At 35.6% G+C, this 13613-nt stretch overlaps 1 protein-coding gene across 22 annotated transcripts in view; it reads right to left on the reverse strand.

The window, feature by feature from the left end:
• The window catches only part of CADPS2 (calcium dependent secretion activator 2), a 544167-nt gene that overhangs the window by 314944 nt on the left and 215610 nt on the right, over nt 1-13613 (reverse strand). For all 22 annotated transcript variants that reach the window (XM_082472263.1, XM_082472261.1, XM_082472259.1 and 19 more), the window contains 2 exons: nt 8516-8596; nt 2195-2431 (listed from right to left, as the gene is read on the reverse strand). In XM_082472263.1, the coding sequence (XP_082328389.1) occupies nt 2195-2431; nt 8516-8596 (318 nt within the window). The remainder of the gene's footprint in view (nt 1-2194; nt 2432-8515; nt 8597-13613) is intronic.

Raw genomic sequence — 13613 nt, forward strand, 5'->3', positions numbered from 1 at the left:
AGTGTTTCAAATCTGCACTTATTCATTTGACTCAGACTTCAGTTCCTAGAAAAACTCCTTCTCCGCTGGACCAGCTCTAAGCCTGACGATGAAATGTGAAACCCTTAAAATGGCTTAACTGCTTGCCCTTCAGAGTTTTCTTAGGCTGAAATCTGGTGTCTGATGAGCGAGGCCTGGATAATTGGCTAGAGATAATTATTCAGTTTAGCTAGACTGAGGTCAGAGGCCTTGGGGCTGGAGGAGGTACCTGGTCCATTCCCTCAGGTGTCCCATAGACAAGCACTGTGTAGTCTGCCCTGAAAGAGACTTCATTTTGTTGTGAGACACAACTCCTCTTTAAAATACTGTAGGCAACATGGAACACATCTGTACTATGCCATGATAGGAAAATATCTGCCTTATATAGACCTAGTAACAGAGGATGTCAAAACAACTGTAAAAATATGGAAGCTTCTCAGACCATGGCAAAATGAAGTTTTAACTCATTTCGCTCCTCCTAACACCCTTTTATAGCTAACTGAACAACCCTGTTTAAACATACTGGCAATGAAGCACAGAATAACAATTCATAGTTTCACCGAAAAACTAACTCATGAGCATAATTTTGTTTTCAAAAGGGAAAGAGAATTCATAAAAGCTAATTACTTAACAATGGTGTAAGATTTTTAAACAATAGAGAAAAGAGAAAGTGTTTTGAACTGTTTTCAGTTCTTCATGCTTATAGAGATAATGGTAAGTTTAAACATTACACAAATCATTTGCTTCCCAAATTATTTATTATTAATGAATTTAAATGCCAAACTCTTGTTAGAAAAATTTAGACTGTAATTAAATAACTGATTTTGTTTTGTACAAAACCTTAAGAAAAAAAGAGTTGGCACTTTTCATTTTAGTTGGCAGGAAACCTGACGCAGGAATGATTGGGAAATTCTACACCTGAGATACTATGTAGTTTCAAATTAAACATCCTGAGGTTATGAGGTTAAAGAGATTGAGAAGAAACCCAGGAACAAAGCCACTTGGCAAAGTTATTAGCTAATCCCTGAACTGGGTATGGAGTCAGAAGAAAATCTCCTATTTCTACCCTGACACTGAATTGAATCTATTAACCTACAAAGAAAATGTTAGCCTGGAAGGGAAGAAAGAGAGGCAGTTGTCTTATCCTCAAGCTTGAATTTCTCTTAGAGTTGAACAAGTGGAGGAAAGAACAGAAGCAGACATTTGCTTTTTCTGCCATAAACGAAGCAAGCCAAGTGTAAGAGGTATCAACAAAAAAATCTAAAACTGTACCTCCTAAGACTCCACATATTTTGCTTTGTCAACGAGCAAACTCAAACAGCAGTACTGGGACCTAGCAGAGAGAGTACATAACAATGCAAGAAAGGAGTTACAAGCTTTAATTTTTGAGAGGCTAAAAATTTAAGCTGGATATTGCGAGCATATGTGTGGGTGTTGGGTATAAACCCATATACATATACATGGATCAGCCCATATACAGAGTTTAGCAGTGAGGAAATGCCATCATGAAAAATATCCACAGGGAGCAGTAGTAGGGGTCAGTGATCAATGTCTTCGGTTTCCAGCGATTTGTATAAAAGGGATGAAACTCTGAAGTCTTGGGGAACATAATTTTAAATGCACAACATTTATTCTCGTTTCTTTTTAATGATATTTACTGTACCTGTAATGAAACGGCAAGTCCTAGAAAGGAAGAAGTCTTTACTTCTCATCATCTATAGTACCCAATACTGTACATTACAGCTGGTTTATGCGATTTGATTCTACAAAGATGATCTCGTAGTTAAAGCAGATGAAAAACAAGAATAACCAAAAGCTTGAAAGGAGTTTCCAAATTACAGAGAATTCAGTTATGTGTTTAAATCCTATTTCCACTCAAGCGTGTTTCAGTGCTTACTCTACCAATAAATTTCCACCAGCCTAGGTGGCGCCAAGAACACTTGCCTCAAAACTTGTATTATTTTATTATTTAACCCTAACCCCACTGTTATGTTTAAAGGACAATTTGCGTTAATTTGCGTTCACACTCTGATTGTCTAGCAAATCAAGAATAATTTAACTTCTTCAAAATATATTACACTGCTTTAAATTTGAACTGTTACCACCAAGGTCAGCGGAAATGACCCTGTAGCCTCATTTACGCTGCCAGAAGCAAACACGGGATAAAGCCACTTACCTCTAAGGTGAATGACAGCACCACGTCGGACTTTGACAGCTGAATCTCATTCTCATCTCCTATGTCCAAAAAGGCAGAATTCTGTGAACGTTTTAATTTTTGTAATTTAAATTCTGGACCACCTTTCGAAACTGGAAGACTTTCCAAATTGGCCATTAGCAAATTCACTGAAGACCGCAACTCTTCTATATACATATTCTCCATCTCTTTTGCTATAAATCTGGGGAATTTTCTTTCCTTGAAAATAATTTTTAAAATAATAATGTTACACAAGTCATATTTCAATTTTATCGTAAAAGATTACATGATGTATATATACTTGACTGTCTTAGGAATTGTGGTGCTCAGTATAATGCATTTACCTGATACTTCAGTCTCTACGCTTTGAAAGCCTCAGGCTTTGGCAATTTTGATTATATTTAACTGTACCTTATCTACCTTACGGAGGATCATTATCATAAAAAATGAATAACATGATATACATTTTCAGATTAACTTTATTTTTGAGATGGTATTTATTTAAGGGAAAAACCAACTCTAAAAAACATACATGTAAAAAGTTTTAGTGTATAGATGAATCTTAATTAGCCACTGATATCTTTGAAATACTTGGAATAACTGGTCTATAAGAAGAATGTTCAGTATATACTGCTCTGACTGTTAAGAAACAAACATTTTAACAGTATCTCTCTTTCATACCACAGATGTGTTAGGCATTCAAATTGGAAAACCTTTACTATTACATAGCAGTATGGCCATACTTCTAAAATTAGTTAACTTTCATGTCATACAAATGTATCAAGATCCCTTATTGCCATAAATTCAGTTTTTCAGTAAAGGTTTAGAAAAACTTAAGTTTAAAGACTAAGGTAAATTTATGATAAAAGCTGTACATGAAAAAGTAATAATATCAATTTAGGAGATTCAATTTTCTTCCCAAATTACATGAGTGTTGCCATTCAGTCCTCAGATCTCTGCAATCAGACTTCTGTTTCTTTCACTCAGTTAAAAGGACATTCCAAATACTGATACTTAGATAGATATTATCAGCTATTGCCAAACTGCCCTTAGAGAAGGTTATACCCATTTACATTCCCACAAATAGCAAGTGAGGTTTCCTCACACCCTTGGCTCTTTCTTTAACCTCTGACAGCCTGGCACTTAGGTCTTCTCTCTGAAAGGTAGAGGGCATACAGCTTTATGATGGGAAATGCGATGTAATGTAATGACAGCTGTATAAAACTGGCTGGGGGATGACAGCCTAAAGCTGCCATCATTCAAATGAATGCCTGCCTAAGGCTCCAGAAAAATCAATGCCTTTACTACTGTTTCCTTTGGCATCATTCAAACTGTAACCTAAGAAATCCCCATCTCCAGGGTGAATGGAATACATCCACAGTGCGTTCATCAACCTGCACCTGGTCTGACTCACTTGCACCAGTTTGTTCATGGGCTGGAAAGGAACATCTGGCACCACCTTATGAATCAGTCCCAGAGTCTTGGACCACCTGTTTTTCTTTTCCCTCAATATAATCTTGACATATTTCTTTTAAAATAATTTACATATAATCAATATTAAAATTGCATATTTATATCACAGAGTGATTAAATATCTATATCCATAATTAACTTTCCCAAGGAAGGTTCTTAAGTATCCTTTTAATATTCCCCTATAGCTTGAAGCAACATTCCCACACAGTAAGTTTGCATCCTCAGAAAAAAACACATAAGTACTCATTTATATAATAACTTGGTTTCCTTTGGGGATGGAGGGAATAATGTTTTGGATAGTTTTTCAATACATGCAAAAAAGGAAAAATATAAAATAAAGCATAAAAACATTTTTACATTTGTGGACTAATTTTAAAAGCTGTCATAAAAAGCATCCAAAACTCAGATATAAGGCAAAAAGGTGAGGGAATAGGTCCCTCCAACGTCATATGTGAGCAAAGGCCATCCAAGGATCATGTGGGGGAAATGTACCTAGTTCAATTTACTGTTTACATTGATTAAAGATCCTGTTTACAAGGGAAGTCACACGTTACTTTGTAGAATTTTGTCTGGTAAAGATATAAATAATGTGTGTCTGGTGACTAAGATAATCCAATGGTTATAGTTTAAATCCCTGTTGGAAATTAACCACTGTTTTTTTTTTTAACCACTTTTATATCTAATACTTGAATCTTATTTTAACTTTGCCTAAAAACACCTACTTTACAAATGCCCCTTAGACTAGTTTTAACATCTAACTAGTTTGCTCATTAATTATACACTGAGTACAATCATTATTGTTTGTTCATTTTATATTCGTGTAACAGTCACAGTTTTGCCTTTTAGAAATATTTTAGCAAAGCAAAAGGCAAGTATATCACATGTTTGAAAGTCTGGATGTACCAGTTATTTTCTCCAAATTTTTAAGGTGTTTTTTAATGGAAAACTTAGCATTAGCACATGAAAAAAAAAATCTATTCTTACTTAGCTTTCATTAAAAACACTTCAGCCATTATCATTTTTCAAGGAGGAGATTGGCAGGAATCACCCAAATTGACTGTTTCATCAGCATTTTCAAACTTTTCAGGAAATAGACTACACTAGATTTTCTTTTTCTCTCTGGGTAAAAAAACCCCCAACAACTCTCTCTTAAAGCTCTGAGGTTTGTCGATAGTATTTCATAAATTTTATTTAGCCTGCTTATGTTGCCTCTTTCTTGGAAACAAAACCAACTGTACAACGAATGTACATATTAAATTTGATCTTTTAAATTAGAAGAGCATCAGAAATAGGGTTATTCTGTAGTTTACCTGTGAGATGTTCCTATAAGCCACAGTTTCAACGTTCTAATTTAGTCCTCTGTACAGCTTAGCCCATTAGCAGCCCTAACACACTATATACATTGAAAAAAATGTGCTCCATAAAATTTCCATTATTCAAATTTAGTCACTGTAAGAGTTCTTAACTTTCCAGTAGATGAAGCATGGACCAGAGTGGTAGGATGAACGTGGTGACAACTGTCAGATCGTGGAAATACTTTGAAGATAGATAGAAATGGATTTCCTGATAAATGTGGCATGAGGAAAAAAGGAGTCAAAGATGATTCCAAGTTTCTGAGCCTGATGTACTAGAAAGATAGTATTGCCAAGAACTGGCCTACCCTGACCACTTGACTGGAAATTGTCAACACTCTCCTTCCCTCCCACATTCCTGATTCCACCTTCTCTGCTTTATTTTCTAAGTAGCAAATGATCACCTTCCATAATTCAGTTACATAGCAAGTTTATTCCTTATTGTAAGTCTCTCCCAAATAAAATGTAAGCTCCCTGAGGGCATGGCAGGAATATTTTTGTCTGGTTTTATCCTAAGAGAACTACATTTGTCTGGATGTATCCCAAGTGCCTAAAATAGGGCCTGGTTATCTTAATAGGTGTTCAAGAAATATTTATTCATTGAATTTATGAATAGAAAAATTCAGGCTCCAAAAGGTTAAATAAGTTGCCTACATCGAGGAAATAGCAATCATGGATCTGGCCCACAGGTCTTTCTGGCCCAGTCCACTCACATTTTTTTCTACTACTACTTCCTAATTATGCCTTGGCTAAAATATTAAAGTCAATGTTTACATCCCTTGAAACAGACTTCTGCCCTGTGGTTTCAGCGTTATTATACTGTGTTGTGAAGCATGACAGGTGTTACTAATAGTTGACTGCCAAACTATAAACTATAAATAAACCACACTTCTGGATTTATGAGACTGAAGAGGTATCAGGGCCTAAGAGAGCAAACCTAAGCTCTGGAGTCCAAAGACCAGCGTTTGAGGTCTTTTGATTTGTTAAAGTAATCTTCCCTAAACCTCAGTCTCCTTGTCTATAAAATAAATTCATTATATCATCTGCCCTTGTGGGTTCATAGGATTTTTGTAGAGCTCTAAGACAACAAGGTCAGTAAGTTATAATTAGCCTTATATTTTATGAAGGTGGCTTAAATTTGGTGAAACTGAAGTAGACGGCAATTAAACATGCTCTATCTGCTATGTCAATATATTTGCCGAAAGGCATTATATTTTGGGGTGGTTTTTTGCTGCTGTTGTTCCAATTCCATCAACTTCAATTCCTTCCTTCTCCACGCTTTTTCTTTTTTTTTTTTCACACACACACACACACACACTGTATTTTATTTTTACAAGAGATAAATAAACTGACACCAAGCATTGTAAATGGATGACCACAACAAAAGCAACAATGATTGCAATTACCAAACACGAAACACACTCATACTATGTCATAATATTGACATTCAGTCCAGTAATCCTCCACTGTTAACAGCTCCTTTACTTTGCAGTGAAAATTGATTTGTATATTTTTTGCCTCTGAGAGTCCTTGTGGGATTTTGTTTTCTTTTTTAAATTCAAACAGAAAGTCACAAAAATTATAATCATCCTCATCAGTCACTCAGTCCCATGTAATTAATTTTTTTTTCATCTTGATCTTTTGTTAGCACTTTTATGAGTTCATCAGTTTTCCATTAGAGTTCTGAAAATGCTTATTCATTCAGTTCAGCAGTACAGTCAGTTACCAGAAACCTGTATCCACGCTTCTTCTACTTTATCAACACTTCTGATGAAATCATCAAGGTCCCGTCAAAGAGAAGCTGCTGTTTGTGCAGCACTGACCCTGCTCCTCTCACTCAGTCCAGAGGTTACACACACACCACACATTCTCCTCCACAGACATGAACTCGGGAACACACCCAAGGCTTTCCATCCTATTCTGCAACCCTCTAGAAATTCATCTCAACTATCACATATTCAGCCAGGCCCTTGAAGAAGTTCAACTTATGACACTGTGTACAGCTCAGGTACAATCTAAATACAAGCAGGCAACTGAGAAATGCTGATCACAGGTCCAGAGTCCTGCCCACAGTGCCGGGCACATCTCTCTGGATTCTCTCTTAGCCTCAGGGCTTCAAGAAAAGCAGTGCCTTTCCAGACACAGACAGCTTCCAACTCAGGTTAGGATTTTGGGGAATGCATTTCTCTCTCTAAAGCTTCCAAAAGCCTCAAGCTAATACTCGATTCCTAGCCTGCGAATTCCACATCTGAACCTCTAGAATGATGTAGTACCTCTCGAGAGGGTGGTAACAAGGTGTGTTGTCTTTTCACCCTCTGCCCTTGGCTTGGTTCTCACAACTTACGGTCATCTCTGTTACCCAATTTCTCTCAATTTTCTATGTATTTCTATTTATCTCCATTTCTCAACAACTTTGCTACTTTTAAATTTAATACACATTTAGATAAACACAGTACTAGTCTTTAAACTTACATATTCATAAATACATTTTTCTTTGAAAAACACATAACTTCAATAGTCAAATGCAGTATGGGATATATCTCCTTAAAGTGCTGGAAAAGTTCACTGTCTTGATTTGGGTGGTGGTTAATACAGGGTGTATACACGTTCATCAAGCTGTAAACTTAAGATCTGTGCACTTTGCTATATACATGTTATGCCTAAAGTTTTTAAAATGAAGAAAAATCCCCAATAGAGAGGATTCTTCAGAGAGACAGAGACAGAGACAGACACAGAGGGAGGGAGGGAGAAAAGGAGAGGGAGAGTCTATCAAATACTCAAATTTTTCATTTAGCAAAAGGAACAAAATCTTATTCTCAGATCAACAGCATTATAACCTCAAGTCTATTTTAAGAGACTAAAATTTTATTTTTACCACTGAAGTAAATTAATGCATCAATTTACTAGAGAATGATTTAGACAAAGAGGCCTCAGAATTAAAAAGAAACTCATGGCTTTTGTTTGAAATCTATTTCTGTTCACACAATGATTGTATAAATAAAAGTAAATAAAATATTGTATTCAATATGCCCTACAAGACTCTGTACTAGAAACTTCAAATTATATTTTTCATCCATTCAAATATTAGTTGACACCACTGTGTGCCAAGCACTGTGCTAGATACTTCGGAATATACTGTATGATTTTGCAGGCACGATGGTTTTCTCTCTGATTATATTATACTTAGTGCAATATTAAAATTCTTCTAAGTCTGGCAGTTTGAGAAATTCAGGCATTGCTTTAAGAATAATCTACAAAAGTTATCACTGAATTTAAACATCTTATATAAGGATGGATATGTAAAAAAATAATATGCTCCATTTTAGATAATATGCATTCAGGTACCTGGGCTTAAGAGGTATGCATGGAGATGAGAAAGTAAAATTATTCTGGCTTTAACTATACAAAACTCTTTCAGCTCACAGAAATCTAAGTACAGAAAGAAATGCGGTACAGTATATCAAAGTTAACAATTTACCTTTGCCATTTTCTCTGCCAATTGCAAACGACCATCAAGTTCCCTTCTGATCTGGGCTGCTTGTTCATCTGCATTATCCAACTTAAAAATAAAACAGAAATCACACATACATGATTACTTAACGGCAGTGACCTACAGATTAAAGCAAAGACAAAATGACTCCGAAAAAACTTCATAAATTCTCTCAACTACCTACTGAGAACACAGAAAGTTGTTTAATTAGATTGATAGTCTAATTAAATTTCTTGGGCACTTTTCATTGTGGTTTGCTCACAAAAAAGGCAATAAGTCTCTAAGGTTAATAGCTCAGCTTACCAAAAAATCTAATTATAATAATTCTTTGCCCAAACTGTCCACAACAAAGCTAAACCAAGAAGTCCTTGTTTCCTTGAGGATGCATTAAGCTGTCATTAAGTTTATTCAGGCCACCCTTCCGCCTTCATTAAGGTCAGTCCTAAATAGTTCAAAATAGATAAATCTCTTGTTTTGTTCTTTCAAATTCCCAAAATGCATTTCTGGATAGTGAGATACTGAATAATGCTTCATTTTTTTCCTTGCTCTTTCAAAAAATGTTTCCTTCATTTATATAAGAAGTTGTTACACGTGCTAAACTATCAAAGCACTATTTGATTGATTGCTATAACTTTCTACCATTTAAGTCTTCATATGCCCCTCATTCTAGTACCAACAGGCTCATACTGCCAAGAAATCCTTTCACAGACCAGCACCACGTTAGAATTCCATTCTCTTGTTTTAAATTTGATTGAAAGCTTAGCATGCTATACTCATTTTTAAAGATATTTCCATCTACATGGAATATTACTTTAACTTCTCCACTGACATAATCCTTAACTTTTTCTATAACTTCTTTTAACTTTTCCTCATGAGTCCTTCTATCTCCCTGTATTAGTTCATTAAGACCTCTTAAATCGAGGCAGTTCTATGAGCCAGGCACAGTGTGGGCTGTACTGGGTGGGTTACAGATGTGAACAAGGCCAATGTTTCTCTTTAATTCCTTCCCCTCTCCCACTTCCCTCATTAAGAAGCCTAGACCACACAATACAACCATACTTTAGTAAAAGTCCATCTAAAAATTGGATTAGTACTGAGTACAACATTAAACACCTAGGAGAATACAGATTAACTTGTCCATTTGCTGAAGAACTACAAATTTATCATGTTACATTAAAAAAAAAATAGCCTTAATAAGAAAAATTCTGAAAAAGATGAGTAGGGGCAAAGCAGGTCAGTAGGATGGTGGTGTCAGAATGTATACGAAGGGTCAAGAAGAAAGGTAGATGCTCCAGTAAGAGGTCACCAAACGTCTGGAGGTGAGAGCAGAAAGTGGTTTGGGGAATGGAATGGGGGGAGAGGGGGGAGAAGGGAAGGTTCATGAGAGATGAGGCTGGAGAGAGAGGTGGGGCTACCTTATAAGCCTACTCTTCACAGGCGAATTAGGGAGCTTGGAATTGCTTCCTATAGCACTGGGATTTCACCAAGAGGTTTTAAGCAGGACTTTGGAAAGGTCACTGTGTCTGTCTCCATCACAAACAGGTTAAGAGGGACATAAGGAAGTCTACCTGTCCATCTATATCAATCCATCTATCTGTTTGTTTGACAGATCTAAGGTCACCTTTCCAAAAAATATGTTTCCAAATTTATTTTAAAACATCAAGTTTATTTAAAAACAAGTTTTTAAATAGGCAAGATTTTCTTAAACTAAATCCTTGTTGTAAAGGAGCTGCTATGTCATCTCAAAAAAAATTACATTTTAATTGATTCATATTCAAAATCAAACAGAAACAAGTCTCTCTTCACTGCGTCTGAAGTCAAAATGACTTATATTAAAAACTAACAAAATTATTAAGAAAAAAAATAGGTGATAAATGCCTATTCCAGGTAACTGAAATCAAGGTCCTAAAAACAAAAATGATGTGTAAGAACACTAACTACAATACCTCAAATACAGTAAACGTAATATGGGATATCTTCTCATTTTGCTTAAATGTTGATAAATATTTTTCCACAAAAATAAAAATAAAATGGTTACCTGCAGTGAAGAGTTACAGTTCCACCAAGAAATAGCATTTAACATCTTAAAACCTTAAAAATTCTCCTTCATATTTCACCACAAAATATTATTTAACATCTTTAACTATTTGTATCTTCATATTAAAAGTTCTTATTTAGTTTTAAATGGAATTGTTTGAGTCACTTCTGCGGTCTGCAAGTGTTTTCTTTCTCGGAGTTTTCTACTACTTTTAAAAAATATTAATGCCTTAACTGCATTTGAAAAAATACAGACAAAGAAAAGCAGAGCATTACTGTACTAAACTGTCTGTTAATAGCAATCAGAGACTGGAATGTTACTGATGACTACAGTGTCATTTTTGTGAAACTAGAAAAGCATACTTCCAAACATGTTTACAAAAAAAAGAGGAAAAGTTAATATAATAAAGACAAACAATAAAACATTTCTTGGTTGTCTTTGTTTTATGTAATGCTAGACAGAATTCAAGGAGGTAAATCAGCTGGTTAACTATAAGTAAGAATTTTAGTTTACCATTCCATGTGCCATATGTTTTGTTTTCTTTTGAGTATTACCAAACTCAAACACAGTTGAAAGTTTATATAATTTTTATGAATGCTTTTTTTTTTTTAACATCTTTACTGGAGTATAATTGCTTTACAATGGTGTGTTAGTTTCTGCTTTATAACAAAGTGAATCAGCTATACATATACATACAGCCCCATATCTCCTCCCTCTTGGGTCTCACTCCCTCCCACCCTCCCTATCCCACCCCTCTAGGTGGTCACAAAGCACCGAGCTGATCTCCCTGTGCTATGCGGCTGCTTCCCACTAGCTATCTATTTTACATTTGGTAGTGTATATATGTCCATGCCACTCTCCCACTTTATCCCAGCTTACCCTTCCCCCACCCCGTGTCCTCAAGTCCATTCTCTAGTAGGTCTGTGTCTTTATTCCGTCTTGCCCCTAGGTTCTTCATAACCTTTTTTTTTTTTTTTTTAGAGTCCATATATATGTGTTAGGATACAGTATTTGTTTTTCTCTTTCTGACTTACTTCACTTTGTATGACAGATTCTAGGTCCATCTACCTCACTACAAATAACTCAATTTCGTTTCTTTTTATGGCTGAGTAATAGTCCATTGTATATATGTGCCACATCTTCTTTATCCATTCATCTGTTGATGGACACTTAGGTTGCTTCCATGTCCTGGCTATTGTAAATAGAGCTGCAATGAACATTTTGGTACATGACTCTTTTTGAATTATGGTTTTCTCAGGGTATATGCCCAGTAGTGGGATTGCTGGGTCATATGGTAGTTCCATTTTTAGTTTTTTAAGGAACCTCCATACTGTTCTCCATAGTGGCTGTATCAATTTACATTCCCACCAACAGTGCAAGAGGGTTCCCTTTTGTCCACACCCTCTCCAGCATTTACTGTTTGTAGATTTTTTGATGATGGCCATTCTCACTGCTGTGAGATGATATCTCATTGTAGTTTTGATTTGCATTTCTCTAATGATTAATGATGTTCAGCATTCTGTCATGTGTTTGTTGGCAATCTGTATATCTTCTCTGGAGAAATGTCTATTTAGGTCTTCTGCCCATTTTTGGATTGTGTTGTTTGTTTTTCTGATATTGAGCTGTATGAGCTGCTTGTAAATTTTAGAGATTAATCCTTTGTCAGTTGCTTCATTTGCAAATATTTTCCCCCATTCTGAGGGTTGTCTTTTTGTCTTGTTTATGGTTTCCTTTGCTGTGCAAAAGCTTTTAAGTTTCATCAGGTCCCATGTGTTTATTTTTGTTTTTATTTCCATTTCTGTAGGAGGTGGGTCAAAAAGGATCTTGCTGTGATTTATGTCATAGAGTGTTCTGCCTATGTTTTCCTCTAAGAGTTTGATAGTGTCTGGCCTTACGTTTAGGTCTTTAATCCATTCTGAGTTTATTTTTGTGTATGGTGTTAGGGAGTGTTCTAATTTCATTCTTTTACATGTAGCTGTCCAGTTTTCCCAGCACCACTTATTGAAGAGGCTGTCTTTTCTCCACTGTATATTCTTGCCTCCTTTATCAAAGATAAGGTGACCATATGTGCGTGGGTTTATCTCTGGGCTTTCTATCCTGTTCCATTGATCTGTATTTCTGTTTTTGTGCCAGTACCATATTGTCTTAATGACTGTAGCTTTGTAGTATAGTCTGAAGTCAGGGAGCCTGATTCCTCCAGCTCTGTTTTTCTTTCTCAAGACTGCTTTGGCTATTCGGGGTCTTTTGTGTTTCCATACAAATTGTGAAATTTTTTGTTCTAGTTCTGTGAAAAATGCCAGTGGTAGTTTGATAGGGATTGCATTGAATCTGTAGATTGCTTTGGGTAGTATAGTCATTTTCACAATGTTGATTATTCCAATCCAAGAACATGGCATATCTCTCCATCTGTTTGTATCATCTTTAATTTCTTTCATCAGTGTCTTATAGTTTTCTGCATACAGGTCTTTTGTCTCCTTAGTTAGGTTTATTCCTAGATATTTTATTCTTTTTGTTGCAATGGGAAATGGGAGTGTTTTCTTAATTTCACTTTCAGATTTTTCATCATTAGTGTATAGGAATGCAAGAGATTTCTGTGCATTAATTTTGTATCCTGCTACTTTACCAAATTCATTGATTAGCTCTAGTAGTTTTCTGGTAGCATCTTTAGGATTATGAACGCTTTCTTAAAGGTTGACTTCTCAATTGAGATAATTGCAGTTTCACATGCAGTTGTAAGAAATAATTGAGAGATATCCATTGTACACTGCCCAGTTTCCCTCAATGGTAACATCTTACAAAACTAGACCATCATGTACAACCAGAATACTGATTGATACAGTCATCCATCTTATTCCAATTTCCTTAGTTTTATGCACACTCATTTGTATGGATTTCTACACAATTTATTATCTGTCTAGGTTCATTCAGTCACCACAGTCAAGACACTGAACAGTTTTAACACCATATGTTGCCCTTTTATCACCACACCCACTTCCTCCACCCAATCCCCAGCTGGTTAGTTTTATACAATGTACCTCATTTTCAGAA

Source organism: Balaenoptera physalus (genome assembly GCF_965194825.1).
Source record: "Balaenoptera physalus genome assembly, chromosome: 8".
NCBI lineage: Eukaryota > Metazoa > Chordata > Mammalia > Artiodactyla > Balaenopteridae > Balaenoptera > Balaenoptera physalus.